We start from the raw sequence: 21,709 nt of genomic DNA on the forward strand, positions 1-21,709 counted from the left end.
ATTACATTTGAGTAAATACACTAGAAGGGGCTTCCCTCTTATGGAATTTTCGGAAGAGACACCCGAAATAAAAAGGCCTTAGGTTGACACCAAGTGGCTAATATATGTTACAACATCAAATTAATGTGTTTCCTCCATGCGTGCAAAAGTAATTTACGTTCTCCCTGTTATCCATTCTCTTTCCTTCTTCCCCCCCAAAAAGTCTTGGTCCACTTCTAAATGACCTGCTTATTGAACATTCATCCTGGTTTATTTGTTGGCTATTTACATGAGCATTCATCGTGATAAGTTTGTGGGAAGGTTAGATAAGGAAAGTTCTTCTCGCACATTTTCCACTGGGGCATCTCTGGTGCTTTCCTTACCGCAAAAGAATAAAATTAAGAATTCCAACCACCCGGGAAAGTGGATTTGTTGTGCAAGACCTCCCAATCAACTATAATTCCACAAGCTGAATCTGCTGGGTACGGGATCCCACTCAAGCACCTAATAGAAGCAGAAGACATCAAGAAGAGGTGGCAAGAATACACAGAGGAATTATACCAGAAAGATATGGATGTCTCGTACACCCCAGGTAGTGTGGTTGCTGACCTTGAGCCAGACATCCTGGAGAATGAAGTCAAATGGGCCTTAGAAAGCACTGCTAATAACAAGGCCAGTGGAAGTGATGATATTCCAGCTGAACTATTCAAAATTTTAAACGATGATGCTGTCAAGGTGCTACACTCAATATGCCAGCAAATTTGGAAAACTCAGCAGTGGCCAGAGGATTGGAGAAGATCAGTCTACATCCCAATCCCAAAGAAAGGCAGTGCCAAAGAATGCTCCAACTACCGCACAATTGCACTCATTTCATACGCTAGCAAGGTTATGCTTAAAATTCTACAAGGCAGGCTTAAGCAGTATGTGGACCGAGAACTCCCAGAAGTGCAAGCTGGATTTAGAAGAGGCAGAGGAACCAAAGACCAAATTGCAAACATTCGCTGGATTATGGAGAAAGCTAGAGAGTTCCAGAAAGACATCTACTTCTGCTTCACTGACTATGCAAAAGCCTTTGACTGTGTCGACCACAGCAAACTATGGCAAGTTCTTAAAGAAATAGGAGTGCACAGGGTGGCATATTCAGGGACAAGGAGACAGCTGCACAAGTGCCTAGGATCTCAACACATTTCGAGAATGTCCCTTTATTAAACTTCTCAGGGGAGTTGAAAGAGGTCATCCCAGACAGTTTGAAGTGGAAGGAAAGCCCCTTGACAAGGAAAATTTCGCAAAATGCATTGTGAACACACACTCGCGCAGCTGTCTTATTATTGCTTCTTTGTTTCTGGCCTGAAAAGCTGTTTCCCAATTCTAGAATTCTGCATTTAAATCTGGGCTAGACAATGCGGGGGCCTCCAGATGTCTTGGGATACAATTCCTATCAGCTTCGTTATAAAGTCTGCGCCCCCCCCCCCAAATCCTGGCTACACCCATGTTCCTGATTTACATACCTATATCAATTAGCTGTATCTATTAGTTGTCTATATCCAAAATGGTGGCTCTGACCTTCAACATCCTATGTGGCTTAGGACCAAAATACCTCAAGGAGTGTTGACTTCCATGGAAACTGCCCAGACTCTGAGATCATTTTCTGAGTCCCTTATTCAGGTCTGGCCAGCATCTGAAATAAGGCATTATTTCTTTGGAATTCTCTACCTAGGGAGCTTGTGATGTTCCTATGTTGCTGTTTTGTTGCAAAAATTGTATGTACTTTTATTTTTAATGTTGGCTTCAATTGTTAGCTGCTTTGGGAATCCACTTAGGGTTGAAGAATGGAATACAAGTATCTGCAAATAAAACAAACATCTAGAACAGGGGCAGGCAACCTAAGGCCATGGGCCGGATGCAGCCCAATCACCTTCTCAATCCGGCCCGCGGACAGTCTGGGAATCAGCGTGTTTTTACATGAGTAGAATGTGTGCTTTTATTTAAAATGCATCTCTGGGTTATTTATGGGGCATAGGAATTTGTTCAATTTTTTTTTCCAAAATATAGTCCGGCCCACCACATGGTCTGAGGGACGGCTGAAAAAGGTTGCTGACCCCTGATTAGAAAGAGAGAGAAGACTGATGGCATTTGGACTTAAATGCAGCACCATAAGTTAACAATTGAGTCCTTGAAGCAGGAGCACATCACTGAACGCAATCACACTGTGAGTTTAGGAAGATAAGAAAGCTAATGTCATTAGTTGCTAGTGCTAACCAACTTAAAGGCAGAGATACAAAGAGCCATGTCTGCTCTTCTTAGCAGGAGAGACGCAGGAAAAAGGGAGGAAATTAGGTCCACAATCAGTTTAGAGTACAGGTTAAAGGACAGCCTAGGAAATTTGGGAGTCCCCCCCCCCTCCTCTTTCCCATGCAAACCTATCAGCCTCCAGACAAGCAGAATTGCTGCAACACTTTCAGCAAAGACTGTGGATTTCAACAACAAGGAGAGGTTTCAATGCCAAGGCTGTGAGGACACAACTGTTCTTCTTCAGAGGGGAGAAACGTGGGGAAGAGGTTCAGACCAGGACTTTTAGCAATTTGAGTATGTACAATAAAAGCCCATGCCCAGATGAGCCTCATTTCTTTTCTTTTCTTTCTTTCTTTCTTTTTTTTTTTTTTGTTAAGAATCTCCCTGAAGCAATGTTAAAGCAATATCAAAATTCAGAGTGGGTGCAGCTGCCCTTGCCCAGATCTGGGACAAAGGAAATGAAGGCTCAAGAGAAACTGAGTTATTCAAGTAATGAAAGAATAACAGGGGGACAGGGGGGAGAGCCTTACAAAGAAAAAGCAGCAAAAAATGCAGAGGGGATGGAACAGTTGGTTGCTAAGCGAAGCAGCCAATCAGGGAGTCTCATTTCAAAGCCCCCTGGCTTTGTGTATTTATGTGGTGGAATTTAAGAGAACCCCTTCCCATTTTAGCCAAGGAGCTGACGAGGCTTCAGACGCCTTGAGGACTGAACTTTGCAAGTCAAACTGGAGGCAACAACATTAGCCATCAATGGGCCAGTCCTAAATCCATCTAATTATTATTATTGGGACGCAGGTGGCACTGTGGGTTAAACCACAGAGCCTAGGACTTGCCGATCAGAAGGTTGGTGGTTCGAATCCCTGCGATGATGGGGTGAGCTCCCGTTGCTCGGTCACTGCTCCTGCCAACCTAGCAGTTCGAAAGCATGTCAAAGTGCAAGAAGATAAATAGGTACCGCTCCAGCCGGAAGGTAAATGGCGTTTCCGTGAGCTGCTCTGATTTGTCAGAAGCGGCTTAGTCATGCTGGCCACATGACCCGGAAGCTGTACACCGGCTCCCTCGGCCAATAAAGCGAGATGAACGCAGCAACCCCAGAGTCTTCCGCAACTGGACCTAATGGTTTGGGGTCCCTTTACCTTTATTTATTTATACCCTGCCCAACTGGCTGGGTTTCCCCAGCTGCTCTGATACAGTGCAGATATTATTAAATATATATATTTATTGATAAAATAAACAAATGGATTACTACATCAGTGTGGCATAGTGGTTAGAGTGCTGTAGCTCACTCCAGGAACTTGGGCCAGTGAGGTAGTCACAGGGTTGTTGTGGGAATAAAATTGGGGTTGGGGGAAAATATTATTATTATTATTGCAGGCTAGCGAGTGTACTGAATCAGATGATTCAGATATACAGGATACACGCGTGGCTGGGTGAATTATAAACGATGGGGTCAGAGGTAAAAGAAATTCAGGAAGTGGCCATTAATAGCATTAAAGGCAATTAATAGCGCCTATTCCGCAAGGCTCAGAGGTTTTTGCTGCAACAGACCTGCCACGGTTGGTCCAGTTCAAACACGGATCCAACTGACAAAAGCGATTCCGACTAAACATCAGGAAAAACACAGTGAAACCGATTTCCTGGAAGGGCGACAGCCTCTCCTTCCTCGGAGGTTTTCAAGCAGAGCTTGGGTGGCCACGTGTCGTGCGTCATCTCCTTGAGATTCCTGCATTGCAGGGGGTCGGTCTAGATGACTCTCGGACCCCTGCACAGTTCTGCGCTTCTGCGGGGCGCACTCCTTCGCAGTGAACGCGCTTCGGGCACGCGCCCCTACTCCATTGCGGGGAAAGAAGCCATGCGGACGCAGCAGCTCCGCCCCACTCCCCCTCCCCACACCTCGATTCCGGGATCTGGCAGCCAATGAGAGCGGAGGCGATTCAATTTGGGCTTGCTAAGAGGATCCCCAGCATGCTTTGCAGCCCCAGCCATGGAAGAGGAGCCGGAGGCTCTGCTTTCGGCGCTTCGATCTCCGGCGGGCTTGGCCAGGTGTGTATGTTGGCAAAGGGGGGGATCCATCACCATCCTTGCGCGGGAGACTTGCCACGGATCGGGTGATGCGCCGGGCGGGCGGGCGCACAGCTGGGGATGCTGTGATCAGAGCCATATACGCTTTTTGCAAACGTGGTAGCCACAGAGCTTTGCACAATGGCGTGACAGTTTCATTTTTATTTTTTTATCCTTTTCCTTCTTACATTTCATGCAAGTTGGGCTAACTTTAAGCCCTCTTAATTTAGTGGATCGGGCAGGTAAGGTTCCCACCACCGGGATGGATCTGCGAGGTTCCTAGCCTGCTGGTTTTCCCGGTTGGGATCTGTTACCTTGGCATCTCGCCACCTCTTACTGTTTAGCAGCGCTCCTGCTCCTTTAGCAGTTATACGGAGAGAGAGAGAGAGAGAAAATGCCGTGTTAGTAGATGGAGGGATCGGAAAGTTTCATGAGGACTCGCTGCTTGGCTCTTTTTTAAACGCGCGCCTCCAGGGCTGGTTTTGGCTGCCGAGCGCCACGGCGCAAACCTGCCTAGGTAACCTGAGCCTTGCGGATGTGCGCTTGCCTCTTCCGCCCTGCCGAGCTCGGTGGGAAGAGCACGTGCTTTTTTTTTTAAGCACGCGGAAGGTCCCAGGTAAGGGCAGCTCTCCAGGTAAGGGCTAGGAAAGGTTCCTGTTCTGCAACCTTGGAGAGTTTCAGACAGTTAAGCGTAATATCAGCGTCCCCCAACATGGTGTCGGACTGGGAGGAGAGATGATAGCCAATCTTCAAATATCTAAAGGGCTGCCACATGGAAAATGGAGAAAGATTGTTTTCTTCTGCTCCGGAAGGAGTGGATTCAAATGACTTGACAGTAAGAGCTGCCTTTGCTTCTCTCACACAGAGAAGCTTCTAGAATTAATAAGAATAGGAAAGATCTTTACACATGAGATCAATCCTTCCTGCACTAAGAAATGCAAACTGACACAACCATGAGGCCAGGTGACCCATGTTTTCCTTTCTAGTGTGGGTTGAGATCAAGCCACACTGCAAAGGAAGTTCTTAACTGTCCCAAGTGGGGCTTGAAGTCACAGCTGTGTGCTCAGCTGATCTGCAGTGATTTCAGGCCCCACTTGGATCAGCTGGGCTGTGGGTTGCTGCATTGGGAGCTGGCATGTAGCTGGAACACCAGCAGGGCTTGAAATCAGTAGTTCCTTTACAGGTGCCTCCTGACCTGCCCCACACCTGATATCTTATATGGATGACATCAGGTGTGGGGCAAGTGGGTGTGGCTTTTGGGCAGAAATCTCATGGGCCAGAGGTTCCCTACTGGTGACTTAAAGCTTGGTTGGACACCCCCTCACATTGCGCCTGGAGGATGTGCTAATTTTCTGCGACCGACCTCTCTACCCAGTTATTTAGGGTGTTTAAGAACATGGTGCGAAGTCACAGCAGTTCAGCCAGTGCTGGTGAGAGGGTGGGCACCTCCTGACAGGGGACAATTACATTTTCAGCTGCTTGATGACTTGAGAATTTGTGTGTGTGTGTGTGTGTGTGTGTGTGTGCGAACCCTCCCACAAAGGCGTGCCTGTACTCTCCTGTGTGTTGGCACGTAAGAACTGGAGGCAGATTAATTGGGATGGAGGCTTAATTTGTACCGGGCTGGCTACCACTCTGGGCTGTTCCTGGATCCTCTGTTCCTACAGTTTTCTGTGCTGCATGCCAAGTATTTGAATTCTGTCGTGCATTTTGTTTCGGTCATTTAAAGCAATGTTTCCCAACTGTGGGCCTCCAGCTGTTTTTGGACTACAACTCCCATCATCCCTATCTAGCAAGACCAGTGGTCAGGGATGATGGGAATTGTAGTCTGAAAACAGCTGGAGACCCAAGGTTGGTTTAAGGCAGGCACCGCCAAACTCAGCCCTCCAGGTGTTTGGGGACTACAATTCCCATCATCCCTGAACACAGTTCCTGTTAGCTATGGATGATGGGAGTTGTAGTCCCAAAACATCTGGAGGGCCAAGTTTGGGGGTGCCTGGTTTAAGGTGTTCCTAGCCTGCCTTTTGACTTTTTTTAAAAAAAGAAAAGAGCCTTCTATGTTGGGACTGGCTGCCATGATATGCGGTCTCTCTCCATTTACAGAATTTTATTTTCCCAGGATTTTTATCTTCTACACCCTGCACATGGTGACTTCCAGATGTTTTGGACATTTGTTGGAGAAGGTTGCTCTCTGTTGTTTTCTATATTGAATTAGTTGATTTTATTATTATTATTTTAAAAAGGGCAGGATATTAAATAAGCAAAGGTTCTTGTTTGTACTGCTATGGAAGTTGTAGCAAAACAGGACGGTGAGGGTTATAGTAAAAATGAAATGTGCTCTCTACCTGGCCCTTGGAGCTTCCCCCAGGCCACTCTTCTCACTTGCCTTGCCCTATAACCAGAGTGTTTGCCTAGCTGGAATATGTCCTTGAGCTCTGCAACTGCCTCTTGCATTTCTGCATGGAGGATAGAGCTTATGAGCTTAAGGTACAAAGGTAATATTTACACTGGTTGCTGCACACGCTTTTGCCTCCCCCACCACTCAGGCAAAGTGGAAGAGGGAATGTGGCGCTCAGGCTAAGAAATGTTCATCACACCTGGAGATAAGGGGTAGCTCTCCTGTTTGCAAGAGTTTGGTGTGCATGTAGCTCTTTTATTTCCTATATAACGAATGAATGACACTTGTCCCCTGCTTTGTCCATAGGTGCTGGTGGTGTCAGCAGACCGGGAACTGGCAAAAATGACGTGTTGCAAGAAATTTCAAGTTGGAGGAATGCAGATCCCAGAAAATGTGCAGAATCATACATGTTCCACTTGCGCTGCTGTCTTGCAAGATCCGCTTTCAACAACCACCATCCCACACTATGGGGTTTGCACTCACACATTAGCATTACCTTCTACAGGGTGGATTTGATTTAAATCAAATCAGTTTAAATGATTAATCGTGGTTTAAATCACTAGACAGTAAGATCTTTTCTTTTCTTTTTAATATTTACATCCAGATGAAGGTTTCATTTTTGGAATGAAAAATTTTCAGAGTAGTTTTTTACAGTTATACCAAAAATTACTGATTTGGTTATACTGTTAGAAATACATAGACAGATAACTTATTAAACCCCACAATAATTTCATAATTAACTGTTTGTATTTGGACAACTTTTCTGCTGTACTTTATTGGAAGGAGAAAAATAATCATTTACTTAATAACAATTTACTTAACTAAAACAATAACATTATAGCATATGTATCCATGTTTGTTAACTGATGCGATTAAACATTTAAAAAAACAAAACATCGAGTTTTAGCACACATGAAAAACTTAAAACAAATCCTTATTTCCTGATGAATAGCCTTCGGACTATAATGTAACTTATATAGAAAAATATCTTTAGAAAGCTTTTTCCTCCAAAGGCGTATTATTTTAAATATATAATTTAAATTTTAAAAATCATTAATTTTTATCCACCCTGCCTTCCCAATTAAAAGTGTATTTTTGAACATGTTTTTCTCTCAACATAAGCACATTTCTCAACATATTTTCTCCAGATATGCAGTCTGATAACATTTCTTTCAGTTGAGAATGACATCAAAATCCAGTGGATAGCTAAAGTCCAATCCGGTCATGAGTCAAGGAGGTGTGGAACAGGTCAGTGCATATCAGAATCCCTCCTCTGCTGCATCATTTGGGGGAAGACTTCTGGAAAGCTGTATTTGGTGCATTCATCTATGTACCTTTGCAGACAATCCTCAATAAAGTTGCTTTGTTCATCTAGCAATACTGTACATAATTGTGTTTCTATTGAGGGTTTCTACCAATCTCTTCTCCTTTAGCCCTTTCCATGGATAAACCAATAAATAGCTGAAGCTGTTTGTAGGAAACCAATAATTTTTGAAAACTATGAGAGTGTTACTGAATTTTGAAGGCGACCCGGCATATTGGCTTTTACTGGATTTAAGCCAGTTTATATATCTAGAGCATTTTTATTCTGCTTTACAACCAGAAAGCTACCAGAGTGACAGTCAATTGAGACGGTCCCTTTCTACAGGCACACAGACCGAAAGACACAACACACAAGGAAAAGGGGATGGGGAGGGAGGAGGAAACACAATCTTCCGACACCCAAGCCTCCAATATCTCAGAAGGATTGCAGTATCTATTACAATGCACACCCTTCCTCCATTTGCACTTCATACCATTCGCACTTACATACGCTTCAGGTTACATACGCTTCAGGTTACAGACTCCGCTAACTCAGAAATAGTGCTTGAGGTTAAGAACTTTGCTTTAGGATAAGAACAGAAATTGTGCTGTGGCGGCAGCAGGAGGCCCCATTAGCTAAAGTGGTGCTTCAGGTTAAGAACGGACTACCAGAATGAATTAAGTACTTAACCCGAGGTACCACTGTAAAGGGCAATATGGTTTTGCATCCTTACTGTCATCAAGGACATTTCAACTCCTGAAGTACATATCGCTCCTTCCTTGTGTACAAAATAACAACTGACAACAGGGGCAAAGCAACTGCTTATATACATTTCTGAAGTCCTAGGCCACTCCCACTCCCAACATGATTGGCTGTCTAAACTTTCAAGCTGCGAATCATGACTCAGAGTTTAAAAGCCAATGGCAGAGGCTGAAATCCTGAAATGTTCTGTGATTGGATATCATGTATTGAATCAGAACGGGGGGGGGGGGGGGCTGAGAATCCTTAGTCCCGACTCAAGCTCAGGCAAACACAGACCACTGAATACAAAACACAAAATATCTCTTTTAAAAGCAATATTAAGAAGGTAAAGGGACCCCTGACCATTAGGTCCAGTCGTGACCGACTCGGGTTGTGGCGCTCATCTCGCTTTATTGGCCAAGGGAGCCAGCATACAGCTTCTGGGTCATGTGGCCATCAGAACTAAGCTGCTTCTGGCAAACCAGAGCAGCGCACCGAAAGGCCGTTTACCTTCCTGCCAGAGCGGTACCTATTTACCTACTTGAACCTTGACATGCTTTCAAACTGCTAGGTTGGCAGGAGCAGGGACCGAGCAACGGGAGCTCACCCGGTTGTGGGGATTCGAACCGCCGACCTTCTGATCAGCAAACCCTAGGCTCAGTGGTTTAACCCACAGCGCCACCTGATTTAGTAATTAATTCTGCCTCAAAGCTGGCACATGGCAGGGCTGTATCTGCAATGTAAAAACCCCATGTCCCCTTAGTTAATTTTATTAATTAACAGAGACAGGTGAATGCCAACAATCTCTGATCGGCTTGCAGACAACCGAAAGGCTACATTTTAATGATAAAAGCATGACACCATACAACAGTAAACCAATCCCAGAATAAAAATTCAACACCCACCCTCAAAAAAAGCAGCAGCAGACTCAAAACATAAGGCCATTAAAAGTACACAGATGACCTAAATTTCAGCTGATTTCAGAAGTTAACCATTTTAAACCCTGGGGGGTGGGAGAAGTGCCTCTTTGCTATTGCAAAAGACTCCAAAGTTCTCAAATTGCTACAGCAAAGGACCACTTTGCTCCACCTCTAAGGTGTGGTTCCTTGAAGCAACAAGAGAGAAGCAAAAGGAGGAACTAGAGAAAAAGAAAGCGAAACTGGACTCTGCAGTCTGTAGCAGCCACTTTCCTGTCAGCAGAGATGGCGGAGGGTTTTCAGCAAGATCTGACTTGTTCTGTCTGCCTCGACGTGTTTACTGAGCCGGTGCTGCTTCGATGTGGGCACTGCTTCTGCCAGAAATGCATCACCTCCTCCTGGGACAGCCAAGGGGGAGCTCCTAGCTGCCCTGACTGCCGGGCCCCCTGTCCTGACAGACATTTCACACCCAGCCACTTGCTGAGAAACTTGGCCCAAAAGGCAAGAGAGGATCAAGAGACGCCGACAGGCAGAAGCAGCCCAGATGCTGATCAGTGGTTGGTCTGCGCACAACACGGTCGCACTTTGCAGCTCTTCTGCCTCACCGATGAGGACCCCGTTTGTTTGTGCTGTGTGGATTCGCCTGCCCATGCCGGACACAAGTTCGGCTCCTTGAAAGAGGCTGCTGAGCCCTACAAGGTGAGACTGTGAAGGAGGGGGTGCTTTAAGTAAAGTGAGGCAATTGCCCTCCAACAGCTGATTCAGGCGGTGATGTGAAAGGGAAGGTAACTCCTCCTTATTTGTTGTTGTTAAAGATTTTCTTGGTTTACAAAAGTACAGTGGTACCTCGGGTTACATACGCTTCAGGTTACAGACTCCGCTAACCCAGAAATAGTGCTTCAGGTTAAGAACTTTGCTTCAGGATGAGAACAGAAATCGCACGGCGGCAGCGGGAGGCCCCATTAGCTAAAGTGGTATCTCAGGTTAAGAACAGTTTCAGGTTAAGAACGGACCTCCAGAACAAATTAAGCACTTAAGCCGAGGTACCACTGTATGTGGGGTTTTGTGTCAGCGTCACTTGTGCAGGTTCTGTGCTGTTCACTTGTGTTCTTTTGGTGGTGAGAGAGGTTGGGGTTGGCCTAGGGTGTGGTTGTTCATTTGTGGTGGGCTGTGGTGATCTTTGTTTTTGTGTCTGAGTGGGGTGGGTGGGTGTTTTGGATCAGGTTAGCCATATTGATTTGTAGGCGGTTGGTGGATTTTTGTCGTTGTCTTGTTGGGCTGTGTATGTGATAAAAGGGAGCCATACCAGGGTGAAGGCGTCTTCTTCTATTTGTCCCTGTGTCAGTTTCAGTTTATTGGTTAATTTTTCTAGTCAGGCTGTTTCCCATACTATTTGGTACCATTGGTCCATGCTTACTCCTGACAGGTCTGGCTATGATGCTTCTGGCTGCTGAAAGTAGGTGGGTTATGAGTTCTTTGTGGTGTAAATGGGCATCTTGTTATTTGTTATTAAATAATAACAAACCCTCCATGTGTCCCTATTTCCCAGGGACAGTCCCGGATTTGTGGAAGCCGTCCTGGTTTCTGATTTGATCCCGGAATGTCCCACTTTTCCTTAGAATGTCCCTATTTTCATGGGAGAAATGTTGGAGAGTATGGAGTTATATGACCCCCCCACCGAGCCAAGGAGATAAGTAGCTAGACAACCTTTAGAAGACATCTGAAGGCAGTCTTGCATAGGGAAGTTTCAGAAAAGGGCAATCAAAATGTTTAAGGGGATGGAGGAACTTCTCTGTGAGAAATGGTTACAACACTTAGGGCTATTTAGTTCAGAGAAGAAAAGTTAAGGAGGTGGCATTTTATTTATTTGCAGTATTTATAACCTGCTCTTCATTGAATATCTGCAATCCTGGAACGTAGAACAAAAATAATAAAACGAAACAGAGAAAAACAGCGCTGGGGGACCTGACCTGACTAATTTCACAAACTCTTCTTCCTCCCCTAGCGGAAGCTGGACAAGGTTCTGGGTTGCCTGGAAACCAGAATTAAACAACAAGAACAACAGGAAGGATGTCAAGAAGAAAACATACGTTCCTTGAGAGTAAGAGGAAATAATTCCTAGCTGCTGCTGCTGCTGCTGCTGCTGCTGCTGCTGCTGCTGCTGCTTCTTCTTATTATTATTAATTTATATTCTTTTATTCACTTTATCTTGCCCAAGGCAACCCAAAATGACTTAACAACCAAACTGAAAAGCCCACATAGATACATTAAAACCAAGGAAATAATTCATTAAAAACTCCCCACCCACTTCTAAAAGGCCACAGATAGTTAAAGGCCAAAGGCCTGGGTATAGACATTATTATTATTATCATTTTGCCTGGTGCCTAAAGGTATGCAATGAAGGAGTCAGGCAAGCCTCCCTGGGGAGAGCATTCCACAAAGGGAGAGACACTACAGAGAAGGCCTGTTCTTGTGTTTATAGGCAGGGACATTGCATTTTGGGGACTTAAGATGATGAGCAGCCACCATGGATGGGAGCTTACCATATTTTTCGCTCTATTGGACGCAGTTTTTCCCCTCCAAAAATTGAGGGGAAATGTGTGTGCGTCCTATGGAGCGAATGCAGGCTTGTGCCATAGCCGCGCGCAACCCCTCCAGCAGGGAGAGACTGCACAGGGCTATGGCTTCTTTAGCCCTGCGCAGTCTCCCGGCAAGGAGAGGCTGCAGGGGGCTAAAGGGGAAGCCAAAACAGCGAGTGGGATCCATCCCGCTCACTGCCTTGCCTTCTTCCATAGCTGCGTGCAACCCCTCCGGCAGGGAGAGGTTGTGTGCAGCCTGTACGTTGCTCTTTGGGGCTGGGGGGGGGAAATATTTTTTTACTTGATTTCCCCCCCTAAAAACTGGGCGCTCCCTATGGTCCGGTGCGCCCTATGTTGTGAAAAATATGGTAGTTTAGCTTCTTTTCAAAAGTGGCACTTTTGAAAAGGGACTAAACCAGGCTTCCTCACCTCAGCCCTCCAGATGTTTGGGGCCTACAACTCCCATGATCCCTAGCTAGCAGGACCAGTGGTCAGGGATGATGGGAATTGTAGTCCAAAACATCTGGAGGGTTGAGGAAGCCTGGACTAAACTAAGTTCCCATCCAGGCAAGGAGATTTAGTAGGTCTATAGCAGGCATCCCCAATCTGCGGCCCTCCAACAACAACCCCTCATTTTTACAAGGTACCGTATTTTTTGCTGTATAAGACACACTTTTCCCCTCCTAAAAAGTAAGGGGAAATGTGTGTGTGTCTTACGGAGCGAATGCAGGCTGCGCAGCTATCATTGAAGCCAGGAGAGCAAGAGGGATCGGTGCGCAGCAATGCTGCTTGCTGTCCTGGCTTCTGGCTTAGCCCCGCGCAGCCTCTTCCGGGCAGGGGGGGCCTTCATCCCGCTGCCCGGGAGAGGCTGCGCGCAGCTATCCTATAAGCCAGGACAGCAAGTGGCTATCCCAGAAGCCAGATCCCTCTTGCTGTTCTGGCTTCTGGGATTCAGAATATTTTTTTCTTGTTTTCCTCCTCCAAAAACTAGGTGCGTCTTATAGAGCAAAAAATACAGTATGTTTCGATTCATTTGCTTCTTCTCACTGAACGGCTAACTGGGTTCTCACTTCCACCACCACAAAAACCTCCCAGCGGAACTTCTTTCCCTTGCAGAACTCAGCTGAGTCCCTTCGCAAGACGATTGAAGACGAGTTCACTGAGTTGCAGCGATTCCTGAGCCAGAGGAAAGATGCAGTACTGGCCCAGCTAGATGAGGATGAAAATGCTGTTCGCATGAACATGATGGCACATCTCTGGGAGATTCGGGAGGGCCTGTCTGAAGCTAGAGAGATGATGAGCCAGGGAAAGGCCAAAATGGAACAGACGGATTTAGCTGCCTTCCTCCTGGTGAGGCCAAAACCTTGGCACCTCTTTAGTGTAACCATTGCTGAGGGTTTCCCAGAAAATTTTGGACTGGACAGGTGTTGGTTTCCAATTGAAATTTATTTTGATGCGTCAGCAAAGTGATCTAAATCGGTGCATTTACTTTGCTAAAAGCTTTTGACGCTGCTTTCGTTGTTAGTAATGAACTTTTGTTGTTATTGTTTAGTCGTTTAGTCGTGTCTGACTTCGTTATCCCATGGACCAGAGCATGCCAGGCACTCCTGTCTGTTGTCCCCTTCTCCTTGTGCCCTCCATCTTTCCCAACATCAGGGTCTTTTCCAAGGAGTCTTCTCTTCTCATGAGGTGGCCAAAGTATTGGCGCCTCAGCTTCAGGATCTGTCCTTCCAGTGAGCACTCAGGGCTGATTTCCTTCAGAATGGATAGGTTTGATCTTCTTGCAGCCCATGGGACTCTCAAGAGTCTCCTCCAGCACCATAATTCAAAAGTATCCATTCTTCGGCGATCAGCCTTCTTTATGGTCCAGCTCTCACTTCCATACGTCACTATTGGGAAAACCATAGCTTTAACTATACGGACCTTTGTTGGCAAGGTGATGTCTCTGCTTTTACAAAATGGCAAATTTTCCACAGAAAGATAACATGCTAGAAGGTGGGCTGCCCCACATCACTATCTATAACCAATCACACAGAATAGGTTAAGGATTCAGAATGGGGAGAGGGCCAAGACTCTTCGGAGCAAGGACTGGCATTTAGGTAGGTGGAGTCAACGCAGGAGGAGTGATGCCCCTTGTGGTCCCTTCCAACTATACAAGTCTATGATTCTAGGACCCCAAAAGCCAGTGTGGGAACAATTAACCCTATAAAACTTGCAGCCAAACTAGCTCCTCAGTCTGAGCAACTTGTGTGACTTGGTACCAGGCCAAAACCCAGTTTCCAGCCCTGTCTCCTTCATACATACTGCTAGTGCTGCAGGAGCTGCTTCTCTGGAGCAGCATGAGCTTGAGTTGCTTCTTCTTCTTTGGCGATCACTCGTAGCCAAGTAAGATTGTCTTCCATGAACATGGTTTTAACAATAAGTCCATAAGTGACTGTGGAGGCCAATTCTGGATCCACACATCCTTCCACAGTGGGGACATAGGTTTCCGGGCAGGAGTTGATCTCGGTGAGGGTTTGCCAAGCTTGCCTTAGCACGTTTCTCCCTTTTGCCCTGAGTTTGAGCGTCTTCAAAATCTACAACACCTTTTGTAAAGGCTGTTCTCCAATTGGAGCGCTTGCAGGCCAGTGTTTCCCAGTTGTTGGTGTTTATATTTGAGTTGCACCAGTATGCCGGGAGCCCTCCACCTAGGTGTTGGTCTACCCAGGTGAAATATTAATCACTAGGGACTTCCGGGTTAGCGCGAACGGCTAATGGCGGATTCCCTCCGAGCACCGGAGGGAATCGGCTCTGCTGAGGACGGGTCTTGCCGTGCCGGCGACACGGGGACCCCCAGAAACCGCAGGCGCGGAAGCCTGCGGACTTGGTGACTCGGTGGGCACCTTAAGCGCCCTCCCCGACCCACGAAGAGCCTTTTTAAAGGCTGCGGAGAGGGTACGGAGAGTGGCGTGGTGCTGAGAGTAGACCGCTACCTCAGTAGAGCGAAGCCGCAAGCCATGGCCGGAGAGCGCTGACTTTCTTCCCAAAATTTGGACTGGATAACAAAGGACCCGTGAGTAGTGGAATTTGGACTTTAAAAATTTTATCCTGTGAATTCGGCACGATCGGGGGATGTGTTAAAGGGAAGTCCGCACCCCCTCTACTTATAGACGTTTCAAAGCAAGGAACGGAGAATTAAGGCGGAATGAATACTGTTTTGAAGATTTAAAAGTTTCTCACAAATTTGATAGAACAAGATTTTTGTGCTGGAGAGAAAGGGAATTTGGAACTTTGTGTGTATCCCCCCCAAAAAACCCGGGAGTGTCCTATTTGGGTCCCGGAGGAAGAAGTGAAAGGAGTTTGACAGCTGTCAAAGAAGCTGTCAAACGGGCGGACAAAGTAAAGAATTTTGCTATTTAATAACTCTTGGAATTAAAGCTGATACATTTGGACTGAGGCGATTGGAAACAAAGTATTGATAATAACAAAGTAACAGATTATTGGAAAAGGACTACTAAATAACTGAAAGCCCCCTAGGGGGAATTAGTGACATTACAATGGCTGCAGAGGGAAAATTACTGGCGGAGATAGAAAAAATGTTTTTTCTCGTGGGAATCCTGCAGGAGCAGAGTGTGGCTCTGAGTAAAGTTTTTATGACCTTGAATCCTGAAACAAACAACTCTGCTGAATGCACAAAGGAGATGTATGATAAAAATTCTGCAGCTGAGCAGGAAGAGATGCCTTTGGAATTGACAGAGAAAAAAGAAGGAGTTCAGACACTACAAGTGGAAAATATCAACCAGGAATCTGCAGCGTTAGAGTATGAGCAAGAAGACCTTTGGATTACAGACCTGCGAAAGATGAGAAAGAAGAAGAGAGAAGCCCTTGGAGTACTTGGAATATTAAAACTAGAAAGAACAAAGCAATATGATTGGGACTTTTCTCTTGAGTATGGAAAACTAGATGGCCTTTCGCAGCAAACACTCTTCAACATTCTGAATGAAAGAAAATATGATCTGACTCTGACTGAACTCCTTCGGGGTCTTAGGACCATTAAAGAGGACTACCAATATAGCTGGCAGAGAGGGACTGACAGAGAATCAGACGCCTCGGACGTGAGGAATCCGGGCTAGAAATATTTTTTGTTTGTTTTCTGGACATTTGTCTAGGAAGGGACAGAAACCGGGGCGGGGGGGGAGAGAATAGAATTATAAAAGGTTATGTTTTGTTTTACTTGGTCAATGTGACCTATAATTAATATAATAAAGGGAAAATTTGTGAAGGGGAAGTTAGATCGACCTTAAAAAAAAAGAAATTAATGATTATAAGAGAATTGGATAGTTGAATATAGATAAACAAAAGAATTTAATTTTTAAAAGCAATGTGAATATCTTTAAGAGGTTAGGTAAGAACTTGCTGAATTAATTTTGGAATTGGGATGTAAGAGGAGGGGGTGGGGGGAAGTCAATGAAAGTGGGTAAAGAAACTTAGGGTATGTAATTGTATTTGTGTGTTTGTTTGTCTTTGTCTTTGTGTGTGTGTCTGTTGTTATAAAATGTAAAAACCCAATAAAAATTATTTAAAAAAAAAAAAAAAGAAATATTAATCACTAGATGAGGAAATCTTACCATTGGCTCTACCCTCATCATTCTTGTCCATGGGATTCCGCAACATCCTATGATTGTGTGTGAAGCTGACTTGGAGAAAATCTGTTTCCGTGTCAATCTAGTCTCCTGTATGAGGTCATCTCTCTGTCTTATCAAATCAGGTGGGAATATTGGAGAGTGTCTTCTGTCTTTGGGAAGGCAAGGGGGTATGGTTGGTTAGGGTTGTGGGCTGAAAGGAGCCCCACACTCCCAGGCCCCCTAGGAAAGAAGAATTAGCAAACAGGATAGCCAGCACTCCATGATTCAATGGGAGGACAGAGGGACCTAATGGCTTTGAGGAAGGCAATATTAGGGTGGATGATGGGGTACATCAGGATTCTGTTATTTTCCAGGATACGAAAGGAGAGATTCAAGCTTCCTAACCATCTCACCTTCTTTCTCCCTCCCCAGGGTGTCCAGGAGCTCCTGAAGAAGTGAGTATGGTGTCCTTCCGCTAGTTTCATATGTGAGAGAGCGGATGGCCACTTGCTGTAACTAGTATTCTGCTCCTCTTCCCACTAGGCTCCCTGCTGAAAAGGATGCTGAGGGCGTAGGAAACCAGGCTGACCACTCTGCTGTTTGCAGGGAACTCTGCCTGGGCAAGTTCAAGGGTCCACTGCAATACCTAGCATGGAACGAGATGAGATCCATCGTCAGAACAGGTAACTGAAAGGAAGTTCAGGAATGATTGAGAGTAATGTCAGATCAGATGAAAGAAAACCATTCTTTGTACCACACGTGATTAACACATGGAATTCTATGGCTGAAGATGTGGCAATGGTTGCTTGCAAAGAGAATTAGACAGATTTGTGGTACATCTGTTGACTTGCCATGGCAAGAGGAACAAAATGTTGTATTGTGGTGTGCTGCTGTTCAGAGTCCCAGACACTCGGTTCCAGGCAGAGGGCCTTCTTGGAAGTGGCACCCGCCCTATGGAACACCCCCTCCCATCAGATGTCCGGAATACAGTGGTGCCTCGCAAGACGAAATTAATCCGTTCCGCGAGTCTCTTCGTCTAGCGGTTTTTTCGTCTTGCGAAGCAAGCCCATCCCATTGACAGCTTAGCGGATTAGTGCTATTAGCGGCTTTTAGCGGCTTTTAGCAGCTTATCGGCTTAGCGGATAAGCAGATTAGCGGCTTAGAAAAGGGGGGGGGGAGAAAAAAAACCTGCAGGAACTCGCAAGACATTTTCGTCTTGCGAAGCAAGCCCATAGGAAATTTGTTTTGCGAAGCGCCTCCAAAATGGAAAACCCCTTCGTCTAGCGGGTTTTCCATCTTGCCAGGCGTTCGTCTTGCGGGGCACCACTGTATTAGCCTTAGGCTATGCTATAAAATTCACTGTCCTGTGATATCATATATGAGTTCATACTACTGATTAAGCCCAGAATGGCGAAACAAGGCTAATATTCCGGAAATCCTTGTCTTAGACTCTGTGAAAGGATTCTGTGGAACTGCGACAACCTTTTGTGTGGATTGTTGGACTCTCTGAACAGACAAGTGGAATAGATACTTGCACAGATATGGACCTTATGCATTAACTGATTAGATATTGAACTGATCCACTGGGTCTTCTACTTTTTTCGTTGAACTTTATGAGCTACTTCTGTTGAAATCTACAATTCAGTACAATGAATAGTATATATTATTTTTTCAAAAGTACAGCCAGTTACCTCTTGTGTGTTTATTGAATATGTTTCACATAACCAGAGGTTTGTTGCTGTTTTGCTTACGTGCATGGAGGCAGAGCTTGCATTCTGCAAGGGTTCAGCAGAGGGATGACATTGTAATGTACAGCTGTGTTTACAAGCGGCAACCATTCATGTATAATGTGGGGAAAGGCGCTTTGACACTGAGAAGCACCATCCCTAGAGGGCCAAGGCTGTTCCTACCAGCACATCTCCACTCTGGCTTCTGTTTCTTGATTATGTTTATTTGTGTTTGGAACTGGCTTCTATATAGGAAGAGACGATACTTTGCCATTTCTTGAAAAGCTTCCGTCTAAGCAGGGATCACACACTTTGCTTCACTGTATTTCCAGACTATTCACCAACATGAGGGCTAGGAGCTTGCATTTTAACATGTTAAACACCAGATTTCATTTCATTTCACTTTTAATTTGTATTTCTATAGTACGATACGCAAGGCGGCTTACGAGCTGAAGAAAACAACAAAGACCGCACACCTTATAACAATCTGATCCAATACAATGGCTCTCATCTTACGTTTTTAATGTAAGATGAGAGCCAGAGAAAGTCCCCCACGTCCACTTGTTTCTTTCCCTTTTGGTAACCTAGGATGGAGCTAAGGTAGGATGCCCCAAATTTATTTAACTCGTTCTTTTCCTTTGCTTATCAGAAGTAGAACCAATCACCCTGGACTGCGGCACTGCTCATCCCAAATACACTTTCTTATTGCAAAACTACCGTGTGGCGTTTGGACTGCTTAAGAATCCCTTTAACTATCCAGCGATATTTCAGGACTCTCCCGTTGTGCTGGGGAAAGAGGGGTTCCATTCAGGAAGACACTACTGGGAGGTTGAGGTGCAAAACAAGGGAGACTGGTTGATTGGCGTGGCCTTGGAGTCCATCCCAAGGCAAAAAGGCAAGGATCCTACTTCTCTGACGGACAAGATCTGGTGTCTGGAGCCAACAGAGGAGGATAGCGAGCCTCAAAATGGATCGTCACGGTGGAAGGTCGGCGTGTACCTGGACTATGAGGGAGGCCAAGTTTCTTTCTACGATGTAGCAGCCGGGTGTCACCTCTGCACACACACAGCCCGTTTCAGCGAAAAAGTCTACCCTTTCTTCCAACCTACATCAGCTGCTTTCAGGCAAAAACGCACCATAAGCTTGAAAACTTGTCACAGTTTGCCCATTAGATAAAAGTCCAAAGTTCATACTAAGGCGGTGCTTTTATCAGGCCAGCCAAGATGCAAACTCCATGACTTCATCATCAGCCAACTTCCCTCCCACCTCGCCTTATTTGCTATCAAACCTGAAGAAGAGCTCTGAGTAACTTGAAGGCTTGCTCACTGTTTCATGACGTTTTAGCTGACCTATAAAAGGCATTGCCCTAATGTGGATTTTGGAATGTTCTTAAGTGCGCCACAATTCTCCAAGCATTGAGAAGTGTGTGCCCCTGGGAAAGAGATTGTTGGTGAATTCAGGTCTTTTGTGATATGTACAGTGGTACCTTGGTTTCCAAACTTTATCCATTCCGGAAGTCCATTCCCAAACCAAAGTGTCCTAAAACCAAGGCACGCTCTCCCATAGAAAGTAATGCAGAATGGATTACTCTGTTTCAGTCTTTTAAAAACAACCCCTAAAACAGCAATTTAACATGAATTTTACTATCTAATGAGACCATTGATCCACAAAATGAAAGCAATAATCAATGTACAGTACTATAAAATAAATACTGGCCATTAGATAAATTGACCCTTGGCCAATAAAGCGAGATGAGCGCTGCAACCCCAGTCAGTCATGACTGGACCTAATGGTCAGGGGTCCCTTTACCTTTAGATTTTTTTTAAAAAAATCAAGTAGCGATAAGGAGATATATATGTGTGCAAATGCAGGCTGGGGTCCTGGGAGGAAGGTAAATAAGGCCAAATGTCATTTGCACTGAAAGAAAAGGTTTCCACTGGGTGCAATGGGGAACTCTAGCTTTTCTTCCAGAGCAACAAAAAGCAGGCATGTAGGCACCGATCCAGAATGAAGCAAAGGAGCAAAAAGCCCTTCTAATTCCCACAACCACCAGGGATCTATGATCTGGGTTAGGGCCTGCTATTTACTTTTTTTAAAAAAGCCCTTCATACCATTCGTAACTGTTTGAAGCAGGCGAAGCCGACACAGCATATTTGCCAGACTACAACTCCCATCATCCCTGACCACGCTAGCTAGCTGGGGTTGATGGGAGCTGGGAGTCTAACAATCTCTGGAGGGCACAAGGGCAAAACTAGTTCTTGTATGGTCTGCCCTTTGGACACATTTGCTTACATTGTTTTCGTACTAGCGAAGCGTGTCAAAGATGGCCTTTCCTTATAACCATGTGTGGTGGCTCTCTCTTACTACATCCAAAAAGTATCAAAGAAAGGGCTCAAGACGGTTTGAAAGCAGATTAACTTGTGTTTGTATTCTGATTGGATTAGTTATCAATTGGGATGTTCTTAACTGAAAATTAATAAAAATTATTTACAGTGGTACCTCGGGTTAAGTACTTAATTCGTTCCGGAGGTCCGTTCTTAACCTGAAACTGTTCTTAACCTGAAGCACCACTTTAGCTAATGGGGCCTCCTGCTGCCGCCGCTGCGCCACTGGAGCACGATTTCTGTTCTCATCCTGAAGCAAAGTTCTTTTCTTTAAAGTTTTTTTATTCAAAATTAAAACAAGACATATTATCCAAAAACATATCATCCTTGTTTCCCCCCCATTTTGCCTGCCTCCCCCCCCCCTGGCAAAACCCAACCACCCCCACCCCCCAACTTCCCTCAGTTCGTCTTTGGTTTCTCTGAGACTGCTGTTTTCTGCATGTTACAAAGTTGTATAGATCCTCAAACTATTTAGCTGATTATTATCAATAAAAAGTTCTTAAGCAAAGTTCTTAACCCGAGGTACTATTTCTGGGTTAGTGGAGTCTGTAACCTGAAGCGGATGTAACCTGAGGTACCACTGTATAATAAAAAACCTGAACCTGCTGAGGCAGAACTGCAGAAAGCCCTGCATGAAAACAGTTTGGCTTCCATATGCAGTTTGGTATAAATAATAAATTCATATTATTATTACTCCATATATTCCCCCCCTTGGCACAGCCAC

General features: G+C 45.2%; 1 protein-coding gene across 1 annotated transcript; it reads left to right on the forward strand.

The window, feature by feature from the left end:
* The first annotated feature begins 8,742 nt into the window (after positions 1–8,742).
* On the forward strand, positions 8,743–20,420 carry LOC309336951 (nuclear factor 7, brain-like). The gene is made up of 7 exons (XM_081853481.1): positions 8,743–9,120; positions 9,466–10,390; positions 11,697–11,792; positions 13,387–13,620; positions 17,307–17,329; positions 17,418–17,557; positions 19,251–20,420. The coding sequence occupies exons 2-7, from the start codon at positions 9,977–9,979 to the stop codon at positions 19,775–19,777; spliced, it is 1,434 nt and encodes a 477-aa protein (XP_081709607.1). The 5' UTR covers positions 8,743–9,120; positions 9,466–9,976; the 3' UTR covers positions 19,778–20,420.
* Positions 20,421–21,709: the final 1,289 nt, after the last annotated feature.

Source organism: Podarcis erhardii (genome assembly GCF_964252035.2).
Source record: "Podarcis erhardii genome assembly, chromosome: 2".
NCBI classification, from domain to species: Eukaryota; Metazoa; Chordata; class Lepidosauria; order Squamata; family Lacertidae; genus Podarcis; species Podarcis erhardii.